At 31.7% G+C, this 24823-nt stretch overlaps 1 protein-coding gene across 1 annotated transcript; it reads left to right on the top strand.

Annotated features, from left to right (window-relative positions):
• Positions 1-3570: 3570 nt before the first annotated feature.
• LOC106672789 (tyrosine-protein phosphatase 99A) lies at positions 3571-24590 on the top strand. The gene is made up of 14 exons (XM_014404492.2): positions 3571-4144; positions 8237-8431; positions 11688-11983; positions 12075-12328; positions 12720-12994; positions 13083-13297; positions 13386-13511; positions 16266-16432; positions 16503-16785; positions 19994-20165; positions 20360-20490; positions 20573-20838; positions 20990-21125; positions 24108-24590. Exons 1-14 carry the CDS (start codon positions 4051-4053, stop codon positions 24237-24239), a joined length of 2742 nt encoding a protein of 913 aa, XP_014259978.1. The 5' UTR covers positions 3571-4050; the 3' UTR covers positions 24240-24590.
• The last annotated feature ends 233 nt before the right edge of the window (positions 24591-24823 follow it).

Below are 24823 nucleotides of genomic sequence, written 5' to 3'. Positions count from 1 at the left end.
TATTCCAGGGACTAATAATACAATAATCCTTTAATCAAGTTTCCTTTAAGTTTTCCCAATCCTTTAAGTTCGAGTCGTGTTGATAAATAAGTAAACACTTGCACTATTTCGGTTTCGAACCCAAATTAAAAAACTTTTTATAAATTTATTGAAAATTTCCTAGTTTTTTTCCTTAATCTTTCCACCTTACCAATACGTCAACCACGGTTTTTTCCTTTCCTTGATCAGTTTCTTCATCTTCGAAAAAAGTAATTCAAAAAGCAATTGCACCACTAAAAAGCATATTAAATGGAATACGTTTTCTGAAATTTGGTCTCTACGTTGGAAATAGTAGTTTAGAATCACCGTTTTTCAAATTTGAAAGAAATTTTTTTTTTCAAATTCGCTAATTTCGTGGTCCGCTTGACCAATTGAAAAATGAATGACCAAATGAAAAAATGGCAAAAAGGAGGGAAAATTCAAAAGGTGCGGTTGAGATGGGAAGTTAGTGTCCGAGTGGATCGAGGTCACGATAGCTCAAGTGGTAGAGCAGCGGCGTATCTAGCCGAAGATCGTGGGTTCGAATCCCGCTCGTGCCATTGACTTTTTTATCTCAACTAAAAACCTTAATTAATTGTAATATATTAATTGGTCAAGCGGACCACGAAATTAGTGAATTTAATGATTTAAAATGAAGTATACTTCACTAAAGCTCTCCGTGGCCATTTCATTTGTCGTCGAGAATCCAATCCGATTACACGACATTTGAAAAATGGCAAAAAGGAGGGAAAATTCAAAAGGTGGAGTTGAGATGGGAAGTTAGGTTCCGAGTGGACCGAGGTCACGATAGCTCAAGTGGTAGAGCAGCGGCGTATCTAGCCGAAGATCGTGGGTTCGAATCCCACTCGTGCCATTGACTTTTTTATCTTAACTAAAAACCTTAATTAATTTTTTTTTTCAAAGTTATCGCTACTAAAACGCTTATTTCACGGACGTTTACAAGTTTAGTATTTATCACATCTTATTGGAAATTTAACGTAGTTTTTAATGGTATCAACAGATTGGTCCAAAACCTTTTCGTTTTGGAGTTATCATTGTTTATTTGAAACAAGGATGTGAAATCTAAAAAAATCATAAAAAGGCGAATAACTCCGAAACTGTTGAGATTCAGACCATAATTAATTAGAACTTTTTGGTCCCATTTTGAATGAAGAATCTCCTGGCAAAGTTTGTAACAGATTAGCCATACACCCTGTATATTAGAGATAAATTTAGTTTTATATACATAGTAAATTAATAACAGTAATAATAATATATTAATCCATTTATGTTTAGTGTACTAATCGACCATATTAATTATTTCAATTAATTATTCTTTTTATGTAAGGTCTTGTTTGAGGTAAAAAAGTTACTATCATGAGCAGGATTCGAAACTTCGGCTCAATATGCCGCTGGCCTAACCACTTGAGCTATGGTGACTTTGATCCACTCGGACACCAACTCCCCATCTCAACATACAACTGTTCGCATTTTCCCTCTTCTTGCCATATTTTCAAAAGAATAATTAATTGAAGTAATAATAATAATAAAACATAAAATATACAAAACAATAATGACATTAATATATTCTTTAAAATATTAATTATTTACAATCAAATGATGAAACCAGATTATGAAAGAAAAACAGAGAAAAAAAATGGGAAAAAGAAGAGAAGATTTGTGTCATTTTTAAAACCTCTGAAACCATGGAAGCAGAACGTTCTTCCTGGGGAAAGAAATTCCATGTTGCTCCTGCACTTCTGAAAAATAAGGCTTTAGCAGAGTTTTAGGTTTAGAAGAGTGCTGAAGGCTTGATAAGGAATTTAGGAAAAAGTTGATGCATATTGAGGATATTTATTGGATTTAATTTCAAATATATATAAATTAAAACTCTAAGTTTATAAGCGCTTAGAAGGTTAAGGTTGCTGAAGAGATATAATGTAGGAAAAAATATGATCCCTTGGTTTGAGATCATACTAGTATCTAATTTAGTTATGATAAGCAATTTGAAGGCGATGAGCAGATTGAGAGTCTAAGGGAAGTGCAAAAATAGCACTACAATAAGAGAATAAAGGAATTATTAGAGATTTAATAAGGTGAACTTTGAACCAGGTTTTCTGAGGGGTGAAAAAGCTAAGGCATCAAAGAGAATGGAGGCTTGAGTAGACCTTTTTAACACATGGTCATGCCTTGTAAGCTTGGGGTAGTAATAATGCCAAGATTTTTAACTTTAAAACAAAAATTAATAGGGGAGCCGTTGATATGAGGAAAGGATAGGCAATCTGTACTAACGGGGTTAATTGGAAATTAATAAAGACTGGGATTTGTTAGTACTTATTATTAACTTTAGTAGATCAACTAAAGATTTGATCAGATCAGTTGAATCAAAGGTGTTCAATACAGATTTCATTCATTTTTGGTTGATCGATTCTGTTGAACTGAAGGCTGCCATGACAAAATTTTTTAGTTGATTGACTCTATAAACCAAATTTGACAGATTTAGTTTCACTCTGTTGAAATGAAGGTTCTCTATAGATTTCATCCATTTATCAACTCTGTTGAATCAAAGACTGTAAGGTAAATAGCTATCGGTCGAAATAATTAAATTGTCTGGAAATAATCATTGAAAATGCAAGTTTGCATTTGTCCAATGTTTTGCAATTGGGTGCCAAAGAAACATTTATTTCCATTCTTTTTACTATTTATTATTATAAATTGTTTGTTACTTTAACTGAAAACAATTGAACTAATCTTTTATATCATATATCATCAATATATAAAAATTGTAGTTTTCACCGATTTTCAAGCGATAAGTGTCCCAGAGGTGTCTATTGAGACTTCATTGTTTCGCTCATATACTCGATATCATTGGCTTCACCAATCGTTCCAATAACTTAACTTGAACAATGAAAACTGTAGAAATACCAAACATGTTGAATAATCTTTATGCAAGGTATTGGTTGAAATGAAAAAGCTAGTGCCACGAGCTGGATTCGAAAGGTAGGCTGAGATGGGAGGTTAGTGTCCGAGTGGATCGAAGTCACGATAACTCAAGTGGTAGAGCGGCGGCATATTTAGCTGAACGTCGTGGGTTCGAATCCCTCTTGTTGCACTAGCTTTTTCATTTCAATCAATACCTTACAAAAAGAATAATTAATTGAAAGAAGTTATTTGGTCAATCGGACCACGAAATATAATGGATAACGAATAATATTGAAAAAGTAGTAGAAATAGAGTAGAAAAGTAATGAGTTTTGACCGCCCCTCCCTCACTACTTCAACTAATTTTTTTATAAAAGGGTGTTGTAGTTTCAAAATAGCGCGGGAAATTACCAATCAGAGTTTTGTCCGGTGAATGTTGGAATAATTATGTATTTTTTGCGATTTAATTGTAGTTCTTCGTACTTTAAAGTAAGTGTAACAAATTTTTTCAGTTTGGAAATCTCGTATTTATGTTTTGCTATTCTTCCGTCATTCACCAGTTTATGAATGAACTTCCCTTTCCAGAAATATGTCATTTGAAATCTTGTCAAGTGTAACTATACATTTTGTTTTAATTTGCCCACTTTTTTCGGCTTGCTGGATCGATTTTTCGGTTTTTACGTCAAAAACGCAGTAGGAATGTTTTTTTTTTCCCTATTTTTTGGTCAACGAATCCGGCCCGGATCAACACTGAATTCTGTCCCAGAGGTTCGGTAAACTGCCTCTGCTTGTAAACAACTTTACGTCTGAACTTGGCATCGCCCAAATGTTTACATACACGACTATTTACGATGTAAAAATCTCGGCTATTTGATCAAATCGAATCCCGGGCTCCGTGTCGAAAGACAATTTTCCACCTTTTACACATTTCGAAAGCGATCGCGGATTAGATATGTACGAAATCAGAAGGTTTTCCGACACCGACGATACCAAGACTAGTCAACAAATTAAAGACGGGATATCGGCGTTTCTATAGAATTAATTAATGTCTATATGTCTCCGATTAGTCACCATATATGCACTGCTTGTACTGGAATAGTGCGCCAAGGAGATGACCGTCTTGATAACGTTAATACTGTTTAACGTTTTTTACGTATCTATCTTACAAGTGAAATGCGATGAGGAAGTTAAAAAGGATACACCCTGTAAGTATGAAATTTACATATTAAATCATTTCAAAATCTTATATGCTAACCAATAAATTCAATTAAAACGTCCCCCTATTTGATTAGTCGGCATTCCATCATTTTTTACGTTTCATTTCCAAAGGCTTTTTCGTTCAGTCTGTTCACCTGGTGCAAATTCTCCAAAAAATAAAGAAATGTATTCAGGACAGATTTCATTCAATTTTAGTTGATTAACTCTGTTGAATCGAAGGTTTTCACAAAAGATTTCATTCACGTTTTGTTGATCGACTCTGGTGAACCGAAGGTCCTCACAAAAGATTTTCATGTTTATTTGATTGACTGTTGAACTGATGGCTCTCACGACAGATTTCGTTTGGCTCTGGTGAACAGTGGGTTTCAGGAGTTTTTGTTCAATTTTAGTTCATAAGCTGTGATAAAACCAAAGGTTCTCACAAAAGATTTTGTTCATGTTTGTTGTTGATTGACTCTGTTGAACCGATGGACAGATTTCATTCAATTTTATTTCTTGAGATCTGTTGAACCAAAGGTCAACACAAAAGATTTCATTCATGATTAGTTGATCAACTCTGCTGATGCGAAAGGTTCTCACGACACATTATGAATGACTCTGGTGAACCAAAGGTTTTCAGGACAGATTTCATTCAATTTTATTTCTTGAGATCTGTTGAACCAAAGGTCAACACAAAAGATTTTGTTCATGTTTAGTTGATCAACTCTGCTGATGCGAAGGTTCTCACGACAGATTATGAATGACTCTGGTGAACCAAAGGTTTTCAAGACAGATTTTGTTCAATTTTAATTGATCAACTGTTGGACCAAAAGTTTTCAGGACAGAATTCGTTCAGTTGATCGACTCTGTTAAACCGTTGGTTTTCAAGATAGATTTCGTACTCAGGTGAATCAAAGGTTTTCAGGACAGATTTTGCTCAATTTAGTTCATGAGCTCTGTTGAACCAGTTTCTTACAAAAGATTTCATTCAATTTTACTTCATTCATGACAGATTTCGTTCAATTTTAGTTTATGAGCGCTGTTGAACCGAAAGATTTCAGGAAAGATTTCGTTCAGTTTTTCTTTTATGAACTCTGTTGAACATAAGGTTCTCACAAAAATTTTTGTTCATGTTTAGATGAACGACTGTTGAAACGAAGGTTTTCAAGACAGATTTTGTTCAATTTTAATTGATCAACTGTTGGACCAAAAGTTTTCAGGACAGATGTCGTTCAGTTTTAGTTGATGAACTTTGTTGAACCAAAGATTCTCACAAAAAATTTTGTTCAGTTTTAGTTTATGAGCGCTGATGAGCCAAAAGTCAACACAAAAGATTTCGTTCAATTTTAGTTTATGAGCGCTGTTGAACCAAAAGATTTCAGGACAGATTTCGTTGTTTTTTTTTTTTATGAACTCTGTTGAACCAAAGGTTCTCACAAAAAATTTTGTTCATGTTTAGTTGAACAACTGTTGAAACGAAGGTTTTCAGGGCAGATTTTGCTCAATTTTAGTTCATGAGCTCTGTTGAACCAGTCTCTTTCATCACAATATCTTGGGGGAGGTCTTCTTTGTTAGTACATATAAATGAGTCAGTTTTCAGTCAACAGTTTTTTTTTTTATGATGAAGCTCTGTTGAGTTTTTAATTTGTGTATGTGGGTCCCATGTACATCATTTATCAATGTGTCGCCAAAGGTAGCTTGTGGTACTCATAGGTCTTTCTAAAGGTAGTGCATAAATAAAAGCAAAACAATTTATAGGAAGAATGTTAAAGCATAATCTTTTTGTCATGTGCCTTTGTATCTAGAAGCTGATAGGAAATCTATAATTGGAAGTTATTTTTTCTAATGTGCCATTTTAGGCAACAAATTGATGTGAATTATCATCCGTGAGTTGAATTCTAATTCATTGATTAATTATATTCTTGTGGGTTATCAGATATTATACTTACATTCAAAATTAAAGCATCAATCCTATAATTTTAAAAATCTTTAAATTCTTAAAGTCTTGTTTGTTTAGTAGAGGAGAAAAATGAAAAATCAATATTTAAATACATATTTAATCAACGGTCAAGCTATTTCTATCCTCAAATCTTATAATTTTTTCCCTTAAATAAAATAAATAAATTGTTTAAAATGTGCAAAAAAAAAATTTGTTAGAGAGGTGGCTTTAAATGACAACTAGAGGCTATAGGAAAGCACCAGTCCTAACATTGTCCATCTGTCATTTACCGAATTCTGATATTTGAAAACGGAATTATTCTTGTTTCCAAGGTCTGTTTCAGCTATTGATGAGGGTTTTATTTATCTGAACACCTTTTGGGTTTGAAATAGCTTTGGTCCGAGATTTAACCTATTAACAGTGAGAAATGTCCAAACTTAAGAAGTTTTGAATGTGCCCTATCATCCTACTGTCGAGCAGCCCCTCTTCTCAACCGAGAACACCATACTCCAATGCTTCAGATTTCTATGTAATATTGGGCATGGACAGCTGAAGATTGGGACTGTGTTTCCTCACAGCTTGATTTTCTCTGCACCAATTTTGGCGGTGGTTTATTTTGGGCATGCCAATTTTTCTGCCATTTGCTCAATTTATTGGGTTTTTCTTAATGCATCACATCATGATGTCGCTTGGGTTGTGAATGAATAAATTAAGTTCCCACATTCTGGGGGACTATGCGAAACAATTAAGTTCCACATAGTCGGAAGGCGTGTACCAGAAGATGATGACACATACTAGGAAGTGGGGTTTTTTGTTCCCCAAGCACTGTAGCCTTTTGACTTATTGTACTTTCCTATTTCTTTAAAAATTCAGTGCAGTTGACTCGAGGAGTGCTAGGTCACTGACTATAGTTCCTTTTACACGGATTTCTTTGTATCCCAGGTTATGTCTCCATCGAGCAGTTGCTTTGCATTCAAAGATGATATGGATGGCTGTTTCTTCCTTTTCATTGCATAACCTACAATCGGGGTCATCATTGAATATACCCATGTTACGCAGATTTTTCTCAGATACCAGTGACTGGTTAATAATCCTATCACTCACTGTTTAGCCCTCTCTATTGCAGTGAGTTTGATCTTGGTGATGGTTGTTTTAGCATAAGCTTACTGTGTCTAGTACCTCTAGATTTCATCCACTTCTCTTTGTCTTTTTTTGATCCATTCTTTGATGGATGAGTCTGTGTTCGCTTTTGTTTAGCAGTGCATCTAGTGCAATGACGGAGTTGTTTTCATTGCTCCTGTGATACATAGGTTTGCCAGTTGTATACTGCCTAATGCTTGGGTAACTGCTTGTGCAGTGTTTTGGTCCACCAAATCAGCGAGCCATAGGATAATTTGGGTCTTATTACTGCCGTTTTTACTCCACAAAATTTTCCTAGAGTTCTTCTTGTGACCATCAGCGATGTTTTGTTTTTTGTTATGATGGGCCGCAGTTGAGGGTCCCAGGTTAATTTCTTATCAAATATTATCCCTAGATATTTAAGCTCGTTTTTGAACCGCAGCATTTCATTATTCTTTGGGATTGCTTTGTCTCCATTTTGTGCATCATCTAGCATGTTGAGTGCTCTTCGGGTGAGCTCTTTTAATGTGGCGTACCAATAACCTATAAATTTACAGAATTTAATGCCTTTTTGAGTAATGAGAGAACCATACCGGTCATCAGACATTTAATTGAAGGGATGCCATGAAGAATGTCTGCACTTGTAAACGTTAGAGGAGAAAATACAAAGTACTATATTTTGTTTAATTTTTACCATTAAAATTTTTTAAAAATATTTCACACAATCACTACAAAATGTGTTATTTTGCAAAACCTAGATCATGCTTTAATTTTGTCTGCAAGTGTTTTTTTGTGTGATATGGTTGTAAGTGAAAAGTAGTTAACAAGCTGTTACGAACTAAAAAATAAGATATAATAAAAAAAAATTTCATTCATTCATTTGTTTATTGCTCTAGCTTGTTGAATTAGTAAAGTGCCAATGGTACAAACCTCTCGTCCCCTTATTTGTACATTTAAATTAAAATCTTTAAAAACAATTTTGTTTTTGTCAAACTGTTACTGATTTAAATCTCAATTATTTGATCGATTTGATATTTTTCAGATTCAAACAAGCCTGCAAATCTAACTATAGGCAAAGTGACAAATACAACAATTGATTTGAGTTGGAGTAAGCCTGAGCAACCGTCGGGTGATATTTTAAGCTATCATCTGTATTACTTATATGGTACAAATTATTCAGCAGTGCAATCAGTCAACAGTTCCCTGTCCAGAGTTCATTACACTCTCAAGAACTTAAGTAAGTGTAAACACTTATAAACATATTTTTTTTATTGCATGAACTAAAAAAATATGAGGCAGACGTGGGATCAGGATTTTAAAGATACTTTTTTGGTGATAGTCGAACAACAATATTAGACATGTGTCTGGGCCCTTGGAACTGAGCTTAAAAAAAAGTAATTTATATACATGTATTTTTTTTAAAATAAGAAAATAGAGTGCAAGACTGTACGAAACGAGATTAGCTATATGAAAAGTTAACAAATACGAGAAAACACTGTGAGTTAAATAGGCCAAAAATTGGTTTTTGTTGGACATAAAAATTTAGTTTACTGCACAAGAAGAACGAAGAACAACATGGGGCTCTATGAACCAGTATTAATTACACATGGACAACAAGCAAAAAAGATCCTAGAGGACATCATCATCAATGAAAAGAAACTCACATCTGCAATCAATCAGAGAACCTTTTTTTTAAATGTAGGCAAAACAAGGTATTTCCTACTCACATAAAAAACAACTTAAATTTTACAAATGCCAAAAAGAAACATTGAAATCATCATAATTGATTTAAACATTGACATCAATATGAACATTAAAAGACTATCAGAAAAATTACACCAATTAAAACTTAGTGCTTCTAACATAATACCTTAATACACCCCAAATAAATTCTACAAACATCAAAAAATTGCATACAATATTCACTTCGATCAAATTAAAAACAAACACACAATAAAGCTTAACAACTTTGTCAACAAATAGACACCTCATAACACAAACCTAACAAAAACTAACATTACATCAGAAATACAAAACTTCCACTTGGTCCCAAACATTCCATTCCCTACAACAAAACAGATTTCCCAACAGCAAAATTAAATACTGATGTAGAATGCAATCCAAAAGTCAACAAAAACAGAAGAGGAAAAAGACTTAACACGATTAAAATGCATGAACACAATAACAAATCACTTACATCTCATACAAAGTCAACACACCATATCTCAACAAACATTCATTCAAACAAAAAAATTCTCAAAAATAATCCATTCTCTCTTTCTGCTGATAAAACAAAACTAACAGTAGCAATCAGTAAAAAAGAGTAGAATGAAAAAATTATCAAAATTATCAACGATATAAACAAATACAGCATACTTAAATCAGACTCTATTCTATCTCTCATTATACAGACCAATAAAATCCTTCTATAAACATTTGAACAAAAAGAAATTATCATATACACTTACAAATCACTCCAAAATAATTCTCCAAAGCCCCCGAAGCTGTATGGATCTGTCATAACTCATAAACCTCAACATCTGACCGCATCTCACTGTCTTTAAATAATAACAATTCAGATTCAATTTAAATTCCCTTTAAAGCTATTAAATGTGAATTTAAAAAATAAAGAAAAAATGAATATTACCTGTTTTTTGCTAGAAACTTTTTGTAGCCTGTTTTACTACATTACAAATTAAGTACCAATACAATACAATATTGACATAGCGACCCAAGACTTCGCAAAGTAGAGTAAATTTTATTTTCCAAGAAAATCAGAAAAGAAAAGAAGAAAACTTGAGTTTTGCACTCCCAAAAACCCCAGAATACAAATTTTTGGGGGGAAAAAAATTCTTAAAACGTGTCATTAAAATGCCATTCAACATTTTTTTTCAAAAATTTTAGATTTATAGCAAACAAAACGAGAAATCAGCTGGGTGCAATTTTTCTGATACTGCAGCTTCATTTAAAAATTCACAACTCCTCTGGATTTCTCTCCTTTGAGTCTATATCAAAAATCTTTGGTTTTGATGGTATTATAAATGAGAAAAATTAGGATAAAATCAACAAAAACTCTCCAAACGTTTAATTTCATATCTTTGGTTTGGGTTTATTTGGAGACCAGGTTTATTCGCCCCTGGCCTTTTTTTTTCACACACCCCTTCCCCCAAAAAATGAATGTATGATATACAAACAAATGTTATTGTTCTCTGGCTATAACATGGGAATATAATATGGGAATCATAAAGCTGTTTAAAAAAATCATCCTCTGGATCAGTGGAGTTGTTTCAAAGTTATCACCATTTTTTCTGCATACAATACATAATTATTATGTGACCAAGTGATTTAGCAAAATAATTTTATTTTATTTTTTAGCAAGAAACAAAATTGATATTTGCTTTCTGCATCCTAAGAAACCTGAATACAAATTTATAACGAGAGAAAAAAAATTCCATCCAATTTTTTTTCTGAAAATCATAAAAATGGTGATCTCACCAATCTTTGGTGAACTTGACTGAGGTTTAAAACCCTATAAACTACAGTTAATGGCTCAAATGTCTCCTTTGTAAATAAACCAGAACCACAGATATAAAATAAAACATTTTGGGTGTTTTTGTTGATTTTATCCTTACTTTTCTCTTTCATAATGACATAAATCTAAACATTGTTGTTGTTATTGGTTTTCATATTATTGATTTTGGATAAAAGCAAGAGAACTTATTAATTTTTAAGTGGAACGCAGGAATCAGAGGTAAGAAAATTGACTGATCCAGCCAGCCTAAAAATGCTAATTTTTTGGATGGCTATAAAAATGTGTTGTTCGATAGTTATCTTCTTGGTCTGCCTATCTTTGCTGAGTTTTTTTGTTTTTGTTTACGGCATTTCTCAAAATTACCCAAACACTGAAGATGTCAAAACATGTCTGAACCAAAAAAAAAAAAAAAAAAAAAAAAAAAAAAAAAAAAAAAAAATCAGTGAGGATAGGTAGACCAATATGATAGGTAACTACAATAGGTTTATCACCCTGCAGACCACAAGAGGAAATTTCACAATAAAAATACGTATCCAAGGGTTTTTAGAGGGTGCTTAAAACAAATCAAAATTGGTTTATTCCAAAAATATTTTTTTTAGCTTACTTTTATTTTTATAATTTTTCATACACAAATCTCATTTAGTATGATCATGCATATTATTTTATTATCCTAGACTAACAACACACATACAAAAAACAAATCAAATGATGTATAATAACCTTGAATGCACAACAAAGGAAAAAAAACTAAATTACTTTTTTACTTTTTCAAAAAAAATCAGCTCCCAGACTCATTGGTGAGAACAGTTGGACATATATTTTTCGACTTAGTATCACCAAAACATAAAAAGTTTCATTGAAATTGGTGATCCCATGTTCGAAAGTCTCTCTTGTAAGACTTGAAATATGTATAATAAAAGTTAATGTATATAGTTACATAATTTTTTTTTATTGTACACAGAACCTTTTACAACTTATACAATTTGGGTGGAAAGTGTTGTTACCGGTGATGGGGACAGTGATGCCGAGAAGTCAGACGTTGCAACACAGAGCACCGATGTCAGCGGACCTGGGCCGCCAAGAATTACAAATGCGACGTGCATCACTCCCAATTCTTTATATGTCCAATGGCAAAGGCCAATAGAATTTTTCAATAAAATTGATGCATATTACGTAACGTACAGAATTGACAACTCGCCCGATTCTGAAGAAATCATAATCGATACAACTTTGAATGAAGACATTGATACTAGCCAAGTGAGTTCTGTCGAGAGAGAAAAAAAGTTTATCATTATAAAATCAATTCGTATTCAGTAATATATACGTAATGTACATTTTTCGATTCTAGATTGTCTCAAATTTGACTGACAAGACTTGGTATGAAGTCAAGGTCAGGGGCGCATCTAGGAGTGTATTAAATCTTAATCATTACATGCAAGGCGTATCCTCGATTCCGAGAAAGGTTTTCATTCAATATGATTGTGACATTTCTAATGAATCTGTTGAAGAAACTAATAAAGTTGTTAATGTCATTTTGATAACTGGCTTGGTTTGCGCCTCATTTGCACTTTGTCTCATAGTGTGTGTTATAACTGTTTGGAGGTGAGTTTTATTAATTGTTGAAAACTAACAGAATATTAATAAAGCTGTCGGCTAATAATTTTGTATAATTGTAAACGACACAAAGAAATTTTTTTTCTTTAAAAGTGAGGATTTATGTTAGCAGTCGAGCTAAATTTAGCATTTTGAGTTATTAAAGAAACAAAAAGGTGAAGTTTTTAACATTTTAACTAGCTTTTTGTTTTTTCAAATATGCTGTGTGCTAGCTAATCTTGTTATTTATAAAGAATTTATATATATATTTTTTAAATTACTTATTAACAGTAGTGGGGCGTTAAAATTATTTTAATGTACTTATCTAAAGAACAGTTTTTAAAAACTTATTATTTGGAACGATTATTTGTTATATATAGAATATGTTGCCCTTTTTTAGGCATTGGTTTCATGCAGCATATTACTATTTGGAAGAAAGTAGGCAAGTTGTTACAGCACCTGCTTTTGATTGGGCTGCTAGAAATGAACAAAATCCACCCATTCCTGTTGATATGTTTGCAAAGCATGTTGCATCACTTCATGCTGATGGAGATATTGGGTTTAGCAAAGAATACGACTCGATACAATTTGTCTATTTGCAAGACCAGTTTTCGTCTGAAGTTTCGACACACCCTGAAAATAAGATGAAGAATCGGTATCTGAATATTCTTGCATGTGAGTAAATCCTTCTTCCCATTGCTATTGGATTTTATTTATTTATTTATTTTTTTTTTTTTGTATAAAATTATATTTATTTTTTTAGATGATCATAGTCGGGTTCGTCTGATGGGCGGGCCTGGCCAAAATCGCTGTGTAGATTATATTAACGCTAATTACATAGATGGATTTGAGAAAACGAATGCCTATATTGGGACCCAAGGTCCTCTCCCAAATACATTTGATTGTTTTTGGAGAATGGTTTGGGAGCAAGGTGTTACTGTAATTGTGATGATAACAAATCTAGTCGAAAGAGGGAGAGTAAGTATTGTTCGGTCATCTTTTTAATTAATTAAATATGTACATTTTCTATACATTTTTACATTTCAATTATTATTATTATTTTTAGAGGAAATGTGATTTATATTGGCCTAAAGAAGGAACAGAAACTTATGGTCATATACAAGTTAGATTAGTGAAAGAAGATGTCCTTGCAATGTATACAGTTCGAACAATGAAAATTGTACATTTGAAGGTAAACACAATGTAGAACTTATTTTCTTATAATTTATTTCTAACAAATGGAGGCAACAAATGTGGGAGCACTGATTTTAATTAAACTTTTTTCGGTGAAAGGTCAAAAAATATTAGAAATGTGTCCAACCCATTATAAAAGAGAAAAATAAGGATGAAATCCACAAAAAACCCAAATTGTTTTATTTTATATCTGTGGTAATGGTATAGTTTTTGTTATTTTCAGAAAAAATCGGAGGAAAAAATTGGATAAATTTAAAAAAAAAATCTCATTGTAAATTTCTAAAAATTCTATTCAGGTTTTCTAGGATGCAGAAAACAAACATCAACTTTGTTTCTTGCTTAAAAAAAAAAAAAAAACCCTGCTATTTTGCTGTCACAAAATAATTATGTATTGTATGTACAAAAATGGTGATAACTTTGAACAACTTCACTGAAACACAGGTTGTTTTTTTTTAAATAGATTTATGAATAGACAGAGAACAGAATAAAAAAAGTCAGCGTCACGAGCGGGATTCGAACCCATGATCTTCGGCTAGATATGCCGCTGCCCTACCACTTGAGCTATCGTGACCTCGATCCACGCGGACACTACCTTCCCATCTCAACCCCAATTTTTTTTAATTTTCCCTCCTTTTTGCCATTTTTCAAATGTTGTGTAATCGGATTGGATTCTCGACGACAAATGAAATGTCCACAGAGAGCTTTAGTGAAGTATACTTCATTTTAAATCATTAAATTTACTAATTTCGTGGTCTGCTTGACCAATTAATATATGACAGTTAATTAAGGTTTTTAGTTGATATAAAAAAGTCAATGGCACGAGCGGGATTTGAACCCACGATCTTCGGCTAGATACGCCGCTGCTCTACCACTTGAGCTATCGTGACCTCGATCCACTCGGGCACTACCTTCCCATCTCAACCCCAATTTTTTTTAATTTTCCCTCCTTTTTGCCATTTTTTAAATGTTGTGTAATCTGTTTGATCCTCAGCGACAAATGAAATGGCCATGGAGAGCTTTAGTGAAGGTATACTTAATTTTAGCTTATTAAATTCACTAGTTTTCGTGGTCCATTTGACCAATTAATATCTTTCAATTAATTAAGGTTTTTAGTTGATAAAATTTTTTTCAATATTTCGTTTGTTGCCGAGAATCAAATAAATTACACGACATTTAAAAAATGGCAAAAAGGAGGGAAAATTGAAAAAAGGTGGGGTTGAGATGGGAAGTTAATGTCCGAGTGGATCAAGGTCACGATAGCTCAAGTGGTAGAGCAGCGGTGTATCTAGCCGAAGATCGTGGGTTCGAATCCCGCTCGTAACGCTGACTTTTTTATCTTAACTAAAAGCCTTAATTATTTGAAAGATATTAATTGGTCAAGCGGACCACTAAAACTAGTGAATTTTGAAGAGAACAGAATGTTCGTTTGCATATCATACATATATTTTTGGTGGGAAGGGGTGAGTGGAATAAAGGCCAGGGGCGAATAAACTTGGTCTCCAAAAATAAATTAAAACCAAAGATATGAAATAAAATGTTCAGAGCATTTTTGTTGATTTCATAGGAAAAAATGTACTTGGCTGATTTCTATTGTTTTGCTACAAAAATTTAGGATTTTTATGATAAAAAAAATGAAAAAATCTGAGGGCAATTTAAGGCCAACATTTTAAGGACAAAAATATCTCTCGATTTTCCCAAAAATTTGTATTCAGGGGCTTTTGGGGGTGCAAAACTGGAATTTTCTTCTTTTCTTGATTTCTTGATAAATAAAAATATTTTACACTACTACTTTGCTAAGTTGCTTGGTCACTATGTCAAAATTGTATTTGATACTTAATTTATGACCAATCAGTGTATCAAATCAAGCACATTTTTTAATGCAAGAAACAAAGGTTTTTGATCAAGGAAGATAATACTCATAAGGGAAAGATCTAATAGCCAAGCAGCTATAAAGCATTAGTACGTAAAACAAATCACATCAAAATTGTTCAGTGAATGCATCCGAAATCTCCAAAACCTCGGGAAATACGATAACCTGATATCTTGGATACCAAAATGCAAGGAAATTTTGGGTATCGAACAAACAGACACATTGGCTAGAGGAGGATCTGCAAGATTATATATAGGCCCAGAAACACTTCTTGGGATAAAAACAAACATAGAATTGTACATAACAGATTCTAAAAAAGGCAAAAGGAAAACTCTAGAGGCACTAGACGCAGTAAATCTATGCTAAAACAACCCCCACCAATACTGGCAAACCCACTGCTACAGTTGAGAGGGCTAAACTGAGAGTATGATGGGACTTTGGGTCACTGGCATCTAAGAAAATATCTTTGCAACATGGGTATATTCAACGATGACCCCATTTGTAGGTTATGCAACGAGGAGAAAGAAACAGCCGCCTATATCTTCGAATGTAAAGCAACCGTACAATAGAGACATAACCGGGGATACAAAGAAAGGTAAAGGAATTGTAGCAACGACAGCCAGTGACCTAGCAGTCCTTAGGAGAAGGATTGGGCCAATTGCATATGCAACTACAAAAGTAAAATAAGCTAGAGGGCTGCATTGATTGGGTAACAAAACCCCCAACTTCCTAGTATCCATCATCACCATCCCAAGAGATATGAGCAGCCTGAGTTAAAAAAAAATCCAGATGATCTTTCTTAGAAAAAGCTTGTTAAAAATTGAAATTCTTATTATAAGTTTGTACGATTGATTGATCTAACTTATAAACGTTGTATTTAAGGCTAAAAGAAAAAAGTATACCATGGGAGAAAGACAGGTGCAGCAATTCCATTATACTAACTGGCATGATCATGGGACCCCAGATCACCCGTTACCAATTCTTAGTTTTGTAAACAAATCGTCATCTGCAAATAACCCCAACTCAGGGCCTATTGTTGTTCACTGCAGGTATTATGTCGTACAGTGTGACTTTAAATTTATCTTTTTAATACTCAGTAATTATTATTTTTTTATTCAGTGCGGGTGTTGGACGTACTGGTACATATATAGTTTTAGATGCTATGCTCAAACAAATAAGAGCTCGTGAAGAAGTCAATATTTATGGCTACCTTAAATACATCAGGAATCAGAGGAATTATCTAGTCCAGACTGAAGAACAATATATATTTATTCATGATGCCATCTTAGAAGCCATAACCTTTGCTGAAAATGCATTGAGCACCGAATGTTTACACTATATCCTGCAACCAAATCCTGAAACTGATTCTGAACATTGGAAACAGTTTCAGGCTAATTATAAGGTAAGCATAGTTAAAATATAAATGCAATTAGTTTAAACGACAAACAATAAAAAAAGTTAAAAATTTAATTTTTTTTCAAACCACCTCAACATAAAATCTCATTTTGTCTTCTTTACATTTGCCTAATACATGGTTTTGAGGCTTTAAATTCTAATATCCAAAAGTGGTACAATCTTTTCAGGATTTTATTTTGTATTTTACTATTATTTCCATTAAAGGAATGTTGAACAAATAATGTTCATAAAATTATGGTCCCAGAATGATTCAATAGAGAAAATAAAATTACAGTTATACCCCTTTTAACCCACAACTCTCTGTAGTGACTTTCCGTGTTACATTCCCTGGCAAAAAATAGGATTTCTTTACATTTTAAACCTCTCTAAGGAACCACCTCTGTACCGGTCATGGACATTGCTGTCCGTTCGCATCAGAATAATTCACCCCTCTTACATAAGCATTAAAAATATGTTAAATGTCCATATGAAATGATCATTTAAATTTTTTCAAGTCAAAAATGTTTCAGGCAGGTAGGTTAATCTTTAAGGAAGTTCTGTTCCTCCTCACATATCCTGTTCTGTGTTAATTTGAAGATAGATAGATAGATATACTTTATTTATAAAATGAAAGAAATTTAGAGTTAAAAATAAAAAACAGTATTATTATGGCATGGTATTTAAGACCGTCAGCCAGAGTTTGGAGTGCATTACTATTCCAAGAATATACATAGTTATGTAATTATAAGAAAAGGAGAATTTACAATATCAACTTCAGAGGTTACAATTATTTACAGGATTTTCAAATTTCAAGATTGAGGTGACTGAAAATAATAAAAATGACACTTCAAAGAACCAAAGCAAGGATTCCTAAAGATTAAATAATTATACAAATAAATTAAAATTTAATTAATTAAATAGATAAACATTTCAGGAAGGTAGGTTAATCTTTTTAAGGAAGTTCTGTTCCTCCTCACGTATCCTCTTATGTGTTAATTTGAAGATGCATTGGTAATCAATTTTTAGATATTACATAAGTACATTTTCAAAAGCTTCTCTTTCACCGAGGAGTAAATTGTACATGTACTTGATGGCTTTTTTGACTTTGTTTCCAGAAACTACTTTGTCTTAATATTTTCTGTTTGAAAGCTTTTCTTTCGCAGAAGAACCAAAAATTCTTGCACCTCTGCTCTAACATAATTGATTCTTAGAAATGATAAATGATAGAGTGAGTGTGGTGTTCAATCCTTAAAAAAAAAATTTGTTTTTTAAAAGGATTGAACACCACATTCATTCCACCATTTATTATTTCTATTAATTTGCTAGTCAAAGCAGTAATGGATTATAACACAATTATTTTAAAAAGGATTGGCTTAATTGATTCTGGTTGATGGAAATTAGGATTGCCACTCTGGTTGATCTGTTATTAGCCATATTGTGATGTTCGATGTTGTCAATGTTCAATCACCAATTTTGCTATCTTTCCAAACTTAGTAGTGAGAGTTCCTCAGGGTTGAGTGCTAGGGCCTCTCTTGTACAATATTGTTGGGAACGAAATGAATAAAGCAATTGTGGACAAGATATTTTTGTATGCAGATGACGCGGTACTTTTGATCAGACTTCTGCTCTCTCACAAGTTCAATCATTCTTGAATCGATTGCTACTTGTATCTCGTGATCAAAAATTAGTACTTAATCCTAAGAAAACAGTGATCATGATTTTCAAGTGAGTGCAGACTCATCTTGTCTAGCTTGTGATTGTTTTATGTCATTATTTCCCTGCTTGACAATAAACTCAGGAGATTGACATGTGACTAGCCTTCCCTGAACGTGATAAACGAAACAACTTATTTGGGCCTAACTTTAGACTCAAATATTTAATGGGAACCACACAGAGAATCTCTTGATCAAACTAACATAATATACCACCAAATATAAAGCCTTGTTTGAATCCCTAATTAGGTAGACAACGGAATGTTATTAGATGAGAAAGTTACGTTAAATCTGTTACCACCACCTGATTCCTAGCTAAATTAATTTGGGATTTATGTGAGACCATCTTTTGCTAAACATAATCGTTTCTGAATTAAATGGGTGGTCTATTGAAGTTGATACACTCTGTAAATAAAAATAAAAAAAAGCGAAAAATGAATTGCCGTGGTGAACACATTAAGATATCATTACAAGGATGAAAGGTCTTTATGTGGGTTTAACATAGTTAGTGTGAAAGACGCTTGTCTCATAGACCCCGGGGTCAGAGGTTCAAGTCACACCATCGTCCCTAGCCTTTTTTTTGTTCCCCTTCCCCCAAAAACACTATACAAAATACAATTGATTGCTCTGGTTAATATTGAAAAATAAAGCCATAAAAAAGTCTTTATCTCTTTATCAACAAGGGGATGACCAGGTCAGTAGGTCACTGATTTGGACCAAATTTTTTGTGATTCTGTACTCAAAAATATTGGACACTTATCCTCTACTACTTGTGAATAGGCCCTAGTTTCGCCAAAATATTTTGATAGTTAAAAATTTCACCTTTCTAGTTGCTCAAAACAGCTATGTGGATGCAATTTACAGCATTTTTTATGTAGATTGCGATAAAAATATAGTAAAAACTATCAATAACCAAAAAAAATCCAATATTTTTCATGTAAACTAGATCATATGTTTTTCCATGAAACTAATATATTTGGTTGAAGACTACTAAATGTTTTTGTTTGTTTCAAATTGAGAAGAGGTCATTAGTCTTTTTGCAATCTACTGGTTCCTGAACTTTCTTTCTAACATTTTTGTTCTTCCTATCCTTGATACTTTGGTTTGTCAGAAACAATTAAGCTTCTTGCCGTCTTTACTAGCCATAAAGATATATCTAATTTGCAAGCTGTTACATACATGTTTTGTGATTTCTTCTTGAGGTCTGCTAGTTGATGAACTTGAATCTTGGTGGTTTTCTATCTCTTTTGATCTGCCTACCCTCATTGGGTATGCCTGTCAGATGCATTTAGGCATTTTGTCATCCTGAGACACACAGAAGATGGCGAATTGCCGATATGCGATAGACCAAAATGACCACAGAAAGAAGTAACTATAACATTGGAAGCCAGAGCAAACACCGAACTAAACATTCAGAAAAATTGCAACCAGTCTTTTTTTATTATTTATTTACTTCATATTTTAAAAATATTATAATTCAAATTGTGTACTTACTTGTTGTAGATGGTCACTTCGTTTGAAGCGAAAGAATATAATCATATATCAGCTAACAAGCCATGCAACCTTATAAAAAATAGGTCTACTGAATTTATTCCCCTTGAAAACTCAAGAGTTCATCTTACCCCAAAGCCTGGAATCGAAGGGAGTGATTATATCAACGCATCATGGTTTTTAGGTAGTTAAACTTTTTAAAAAAAATTGTCTATAATATTTTATAATTTATGTGTTAAATTTGCTGTACCATTATAGCAAAAAATTCTGACATTGTTTATTAGTTTTTTGTTTTGTTTTGTTAATAAATATAAAATAATGCAAGAACCTTTTAATGAGAATGAAACCAAAAGTTGAAAAAATACGTACACTTTCTAGGATTCAAGAAATTGAAAGAATTTGTTATAACCCAACACCCATTAGATCATACAGTCATCGACTTCTGGCAAATGATTTGGGACCATAATGCTCAAACAATAGTTTTACTGTCAGCAATTGATGGTACTGAAGTAAGTGTTTTTCATAATTTTTCTTATTTACAATTTATAACAATTTCTTGAACAAACTGAAGAAATTGAACGTCATGTGCAGGGTTTCAATCCTTTCTGGCCTATTGAAAAAGAACACACTATGGATAGTGATAACTTCAAATTAAAAATAATCGAGGAGAGTGAACTCGATGGAACAGTTTCTCGGGATTTCACTATCCAGTCTTTACACGATGACTACGAATTGACCGTTAGAATAATTCAACCATCACATACTATTACTGAAATAAGCGATATTATTCATCTGATAAATATTGTTCAACAACATCATTTAGAATATCAAAATGGGCCTATTGTGGTTGTAGATGAGTAAGTAAAACCTATGTCTCTGATTTTTGATTTGATCATGAATTTTTTAATGCCCTCTTGATTTGTTTTCATTTTGTTTTGCTTTCAAAAGAAGAAATGGCTAGATAATTAGGTGGCCTAATAGATTGTATTTATTGAATTTTACTTTTAGGTTGGGGGGTACAGTTGCTGCCACATTCTGCTGTCTTACAACCCTGATGAAACAGTTAGATTACGATTCTCATGCAGATGTTTCTATCTATGCTAAGCTATATCATAATAGAATTCCTGGAATCTGGAAAACTATAGTGAGTGGTTTTGGTTTTCTTACCTATAGTTTATAAAATTTAAGTTGAATATATTTGTGTTTTATCTTATCCTTATCCTTTTTCCCCTCTTTTCAAAGAGTATTGTACTGTTTAATTCTCATTGTTTTCAATAACAAGGACAGGAAAAAAAGTGGTTTTCGTCAACTTTTTTCAGTGATACTAGGTCAAAAATTATTAAACATGTGTCCGTGTGTTCTATCCCCTAGGAGCTCAGGAAAAAATAAGCTAATTGAAGCAACATTTTTAAATATAATTTTCTGTCTTTGTTGTATATGTGTTTCAAGGTTTTTATATACCTTTTTTCTCGTCAAATTAACCTTTTTTTTTTACTTCAAATTTCCCTTATTTCATGGGAAAACTTAACCCTCACAAAAAAATAAATAAATAATAAGAGGGGGGGACAGAAGTTAAACGTTTTAAAAAATTACTTACATTGGTTTTTTCCCTTTGATCTTAGGGCACTATCACATCAGAAAAAAGTTTAATCACATCAGAAAAAAGTTTATTTAAATCGGTTGGTTATCCCACGTCCTTTTTTTAAAGTATGATTCGTTATCTTTGTTGTATATGTGTTTCAAGGTGATTATGTAGCTCTTTTCCGTCAAATTGACCTTTTAATGATTATTTGGAGTTCGTGAGATGCAGTCTTGTGTGATGTCGGTTTAGAAAAACATTTTCTTTATTGTGCCAAAGTTTCTATCTTTATTTAGATCATCTTCAGGCCCTGGAATATACAAACATTGATTACATTATACAAATACATGTAAGATGTGAAAATGAATTTATACAATGATTTATATAAAGTAGAAAATTTAGGTTTAATCAAAGTATTTGTATTCACTTAAAGTGCGTGTTTTCTGTGTAGATGAGACACTGTTGAGTGTTGTGTTGGGAGTGTTAGAGATATAAATGTTTTTTTGTTTATATATGTTTGATTTTGAATTTTAACCTTTTAACTTCAAATTAACTCTTTTTAATTTCAAATTAACTTTTTAATTTCAAATTAAATTTTTTAATTTCAAATTAACTTTTTAAATTTCAAATTAATCGGTTTTAACTTCAGATTAACTTTCTTAATTTCAAATTAATTCTTTTTAACATCAAATAAACCTTAGCTAATGGAAAATCTGGGTTACATATTACAGTTTTTGTTAATTATTTTTAACCGTTATATAAAAGAAGATTTTTTATATTTAAATTTATAAAATTTTAATTTTTATTATTGTTCTTATTATTTTTTCATATTTATCTTATGTTATTTATTATGATATTTCATACGAGAGCTCAATATCTATGTTTTAAAAAAATCTCGAATTAATAATAGAAGGTTCATTGTTTATATTTAATTGTATAAAACTTTTAATTTAAATTGTAATTAATTTTCCTGTGGTTTTTAAGTTTTTTTGTTGCCTCAAAAAGGGTTAATTTGAAATTAAAAAGGTCTAACTTGAAGTTAGTTTAAAAAAATCTAATTGAAATTTAAAAATGGTTAATTAAAATTTAAAAGGTTCATTTGAAGTTAAAAAGGGTTAATTTGAAATTAAAAAGTTAATTGAAAGTTAAAAATAGGTAATTAAAATGAAAAAAGGTTCATTTTAAGTTAAAAGGGTTATTTTGAAGTTAATTATTAAAAAATAATGTGTGGTGATTAGTGACCATTAATCGATCTGGCACTCTCAACACAACACACAAGAATGGCACAATTATACAGAAGACAACACTTTGAGCCCTGAAGATGATCTCAATAAAGATTGAAACGTTGGCACGATAAAGAAAATGTTTTTCTGAAACCTACATCACACCAGACCGCATCTCACGATTTCTGAATAATTAAAAAAATAATAATTTAAAATGTAAAAAAATGTTAATTTAAGTTAGTTAAAAAGGGTTAATTGGGAATTAAAAAACTTAATTTGAAATTACAAATAGGTAATTAAAATTAAAAAAGGTTCTTTTGAAGTTAAAAGGGTTATTTTGAAGTAAAAAAAAAAACAATATTTAAATTTTGTAAAAATGTTAATTTTTAAGTTAGTTAAAAAGGGTTAATTTGAAATTAAAAATGGTTCATTTAAAAAAATCAATTTGAAATTAAAGAAGGTTAATTCGGAGTTGAAAAGTGTTTATAATTTGAAACTGAAACGGTTAAGTTGAAATAAAAAAGGGTTATCTTCAAATTACAAAGTGTTAACGTGGTCGAGGAAAGCTATATTTCAGTCGATTTGGGTTTTAGTCTAGGATAAGAAAATAATATGCAGGAATGTATAAATGAGATTAAACATATAAAAAAGTAACACAAACAAGATAGTCCCAGTAAAGATAGCCAACAAAATATTTTCTTGTGGGGGAAAAACCAATTTGGATTTGTTTTAAGCACACTTTAATGCCCTTAATTAGCAAACCAAAAAATAAACATTTTCTTTTCAGAGGCTTTGTAAGCTTTAAATGAATTATTTAATTAATATGAATATTTGAAATGAATATGAATTGGTTAAAAAAAAAAAAAAAAAAAAAAAATGCCTACTTTAACAGAACCATCTTTTTGTTTTTCATCTTGAATGCTATTTTCTAATCAAAGATGAAAAAAAGCAAATCGATTGATATATAACTATCTCGAAATAGATGAACAATTAAGATAGAAAAACATATTTAAAAATACTATGTTTTTTTAAGACTTCTTGGCTTGTAGGGCCCATTAGCAAAAACCTAGGACACATATCTAATATTTTTTGACCAAGTATAACCAAAAATTGGTTAATTAGGATCTATGATCCCATGTCCATATCTTTCCATTGTAAAGATCTTAATTTCAGAAACATATAACAATATTTTCTATTTTTTAAAGTATGCCATTTGCATATCACTTATTTTAAGAATTCTGTTTTGATAAAAAAAAAGGGGAAATTTTGTGAAAATTATTGTTGAACTATTTATACAATTAACATTTCATGATTTTTATTTCAGGATGACTATCTTATGCTCTACCGAGGTTTGAGTGAAATAACTGTGAGCAAAGGTGTATCTTTGATCGCTAGTCCGGATCCTTACATTCACAACCATTATAGTAGCTACACAAACGGTACTGCCCTTTCATAACAATTAATGGTAATGCCAAAATAAAATTATCTCCAATCAAACAGGGTGAATTTCTTTTGTCAAATTTAATGGATAAAAACAAAAAATAAAACAGGATTGTCAATGATGGTTGAAATCTGATCTAGAAATAGCATTTCTATACAGTGATGTTAAAATCAAGTTTTACAAGTGCCAAATTATTTTTTACTATATTATTATCACATTTTAATTTTTTTTATTATTCATCACAACAATCATAGCACTATTATCAATAAAAAGTGAAGCTAGGCCAGTGTGTATTGAATTTACACAATGATGCATCGAAAAAATTGTGTATGAACCTGTTTTTTAGGATATTTTAATTGTAAGTGCACCTTGTTTTTTTATTCTTATTTGAAATCGCGTTAATATTTAATAATTATTTTCTATTACTGCATTATAATCAAAAATTTTATTTCTAGTCTTAAATTTTTTTATATTTAAAATGAATTATCACATGATAAAAAATAGCACTAATTTTTAATGTAATTAACACTTTTCAAGCATTTGGTATAAGGATTCCAAAGTTAGTTCTTTTTAGCCAAGATCAATTTAAAAAAAAAAAA

The sequence above is a fragment of the Cimex lectularius genome, unplaced genomic scaffold (assembly GCF_000648675.2).
Source record: "Cimex lectularius strain Harlan isolate CLEC.00 unplaced genomic scaffold, Clec_2.1 scaffold313, whole genome shotgun sequence".
Lineage (NCBI taxonomy): Eukaryota > Metazoa > Arthropoda > Insecta > Hemiptera > Cimicidae > Cimex > Cimex lectularius.
Note: the sequence above shows the minus strand (reverse complement) of the source record. Positions and strands in the feature narration are given on the sequence as shown.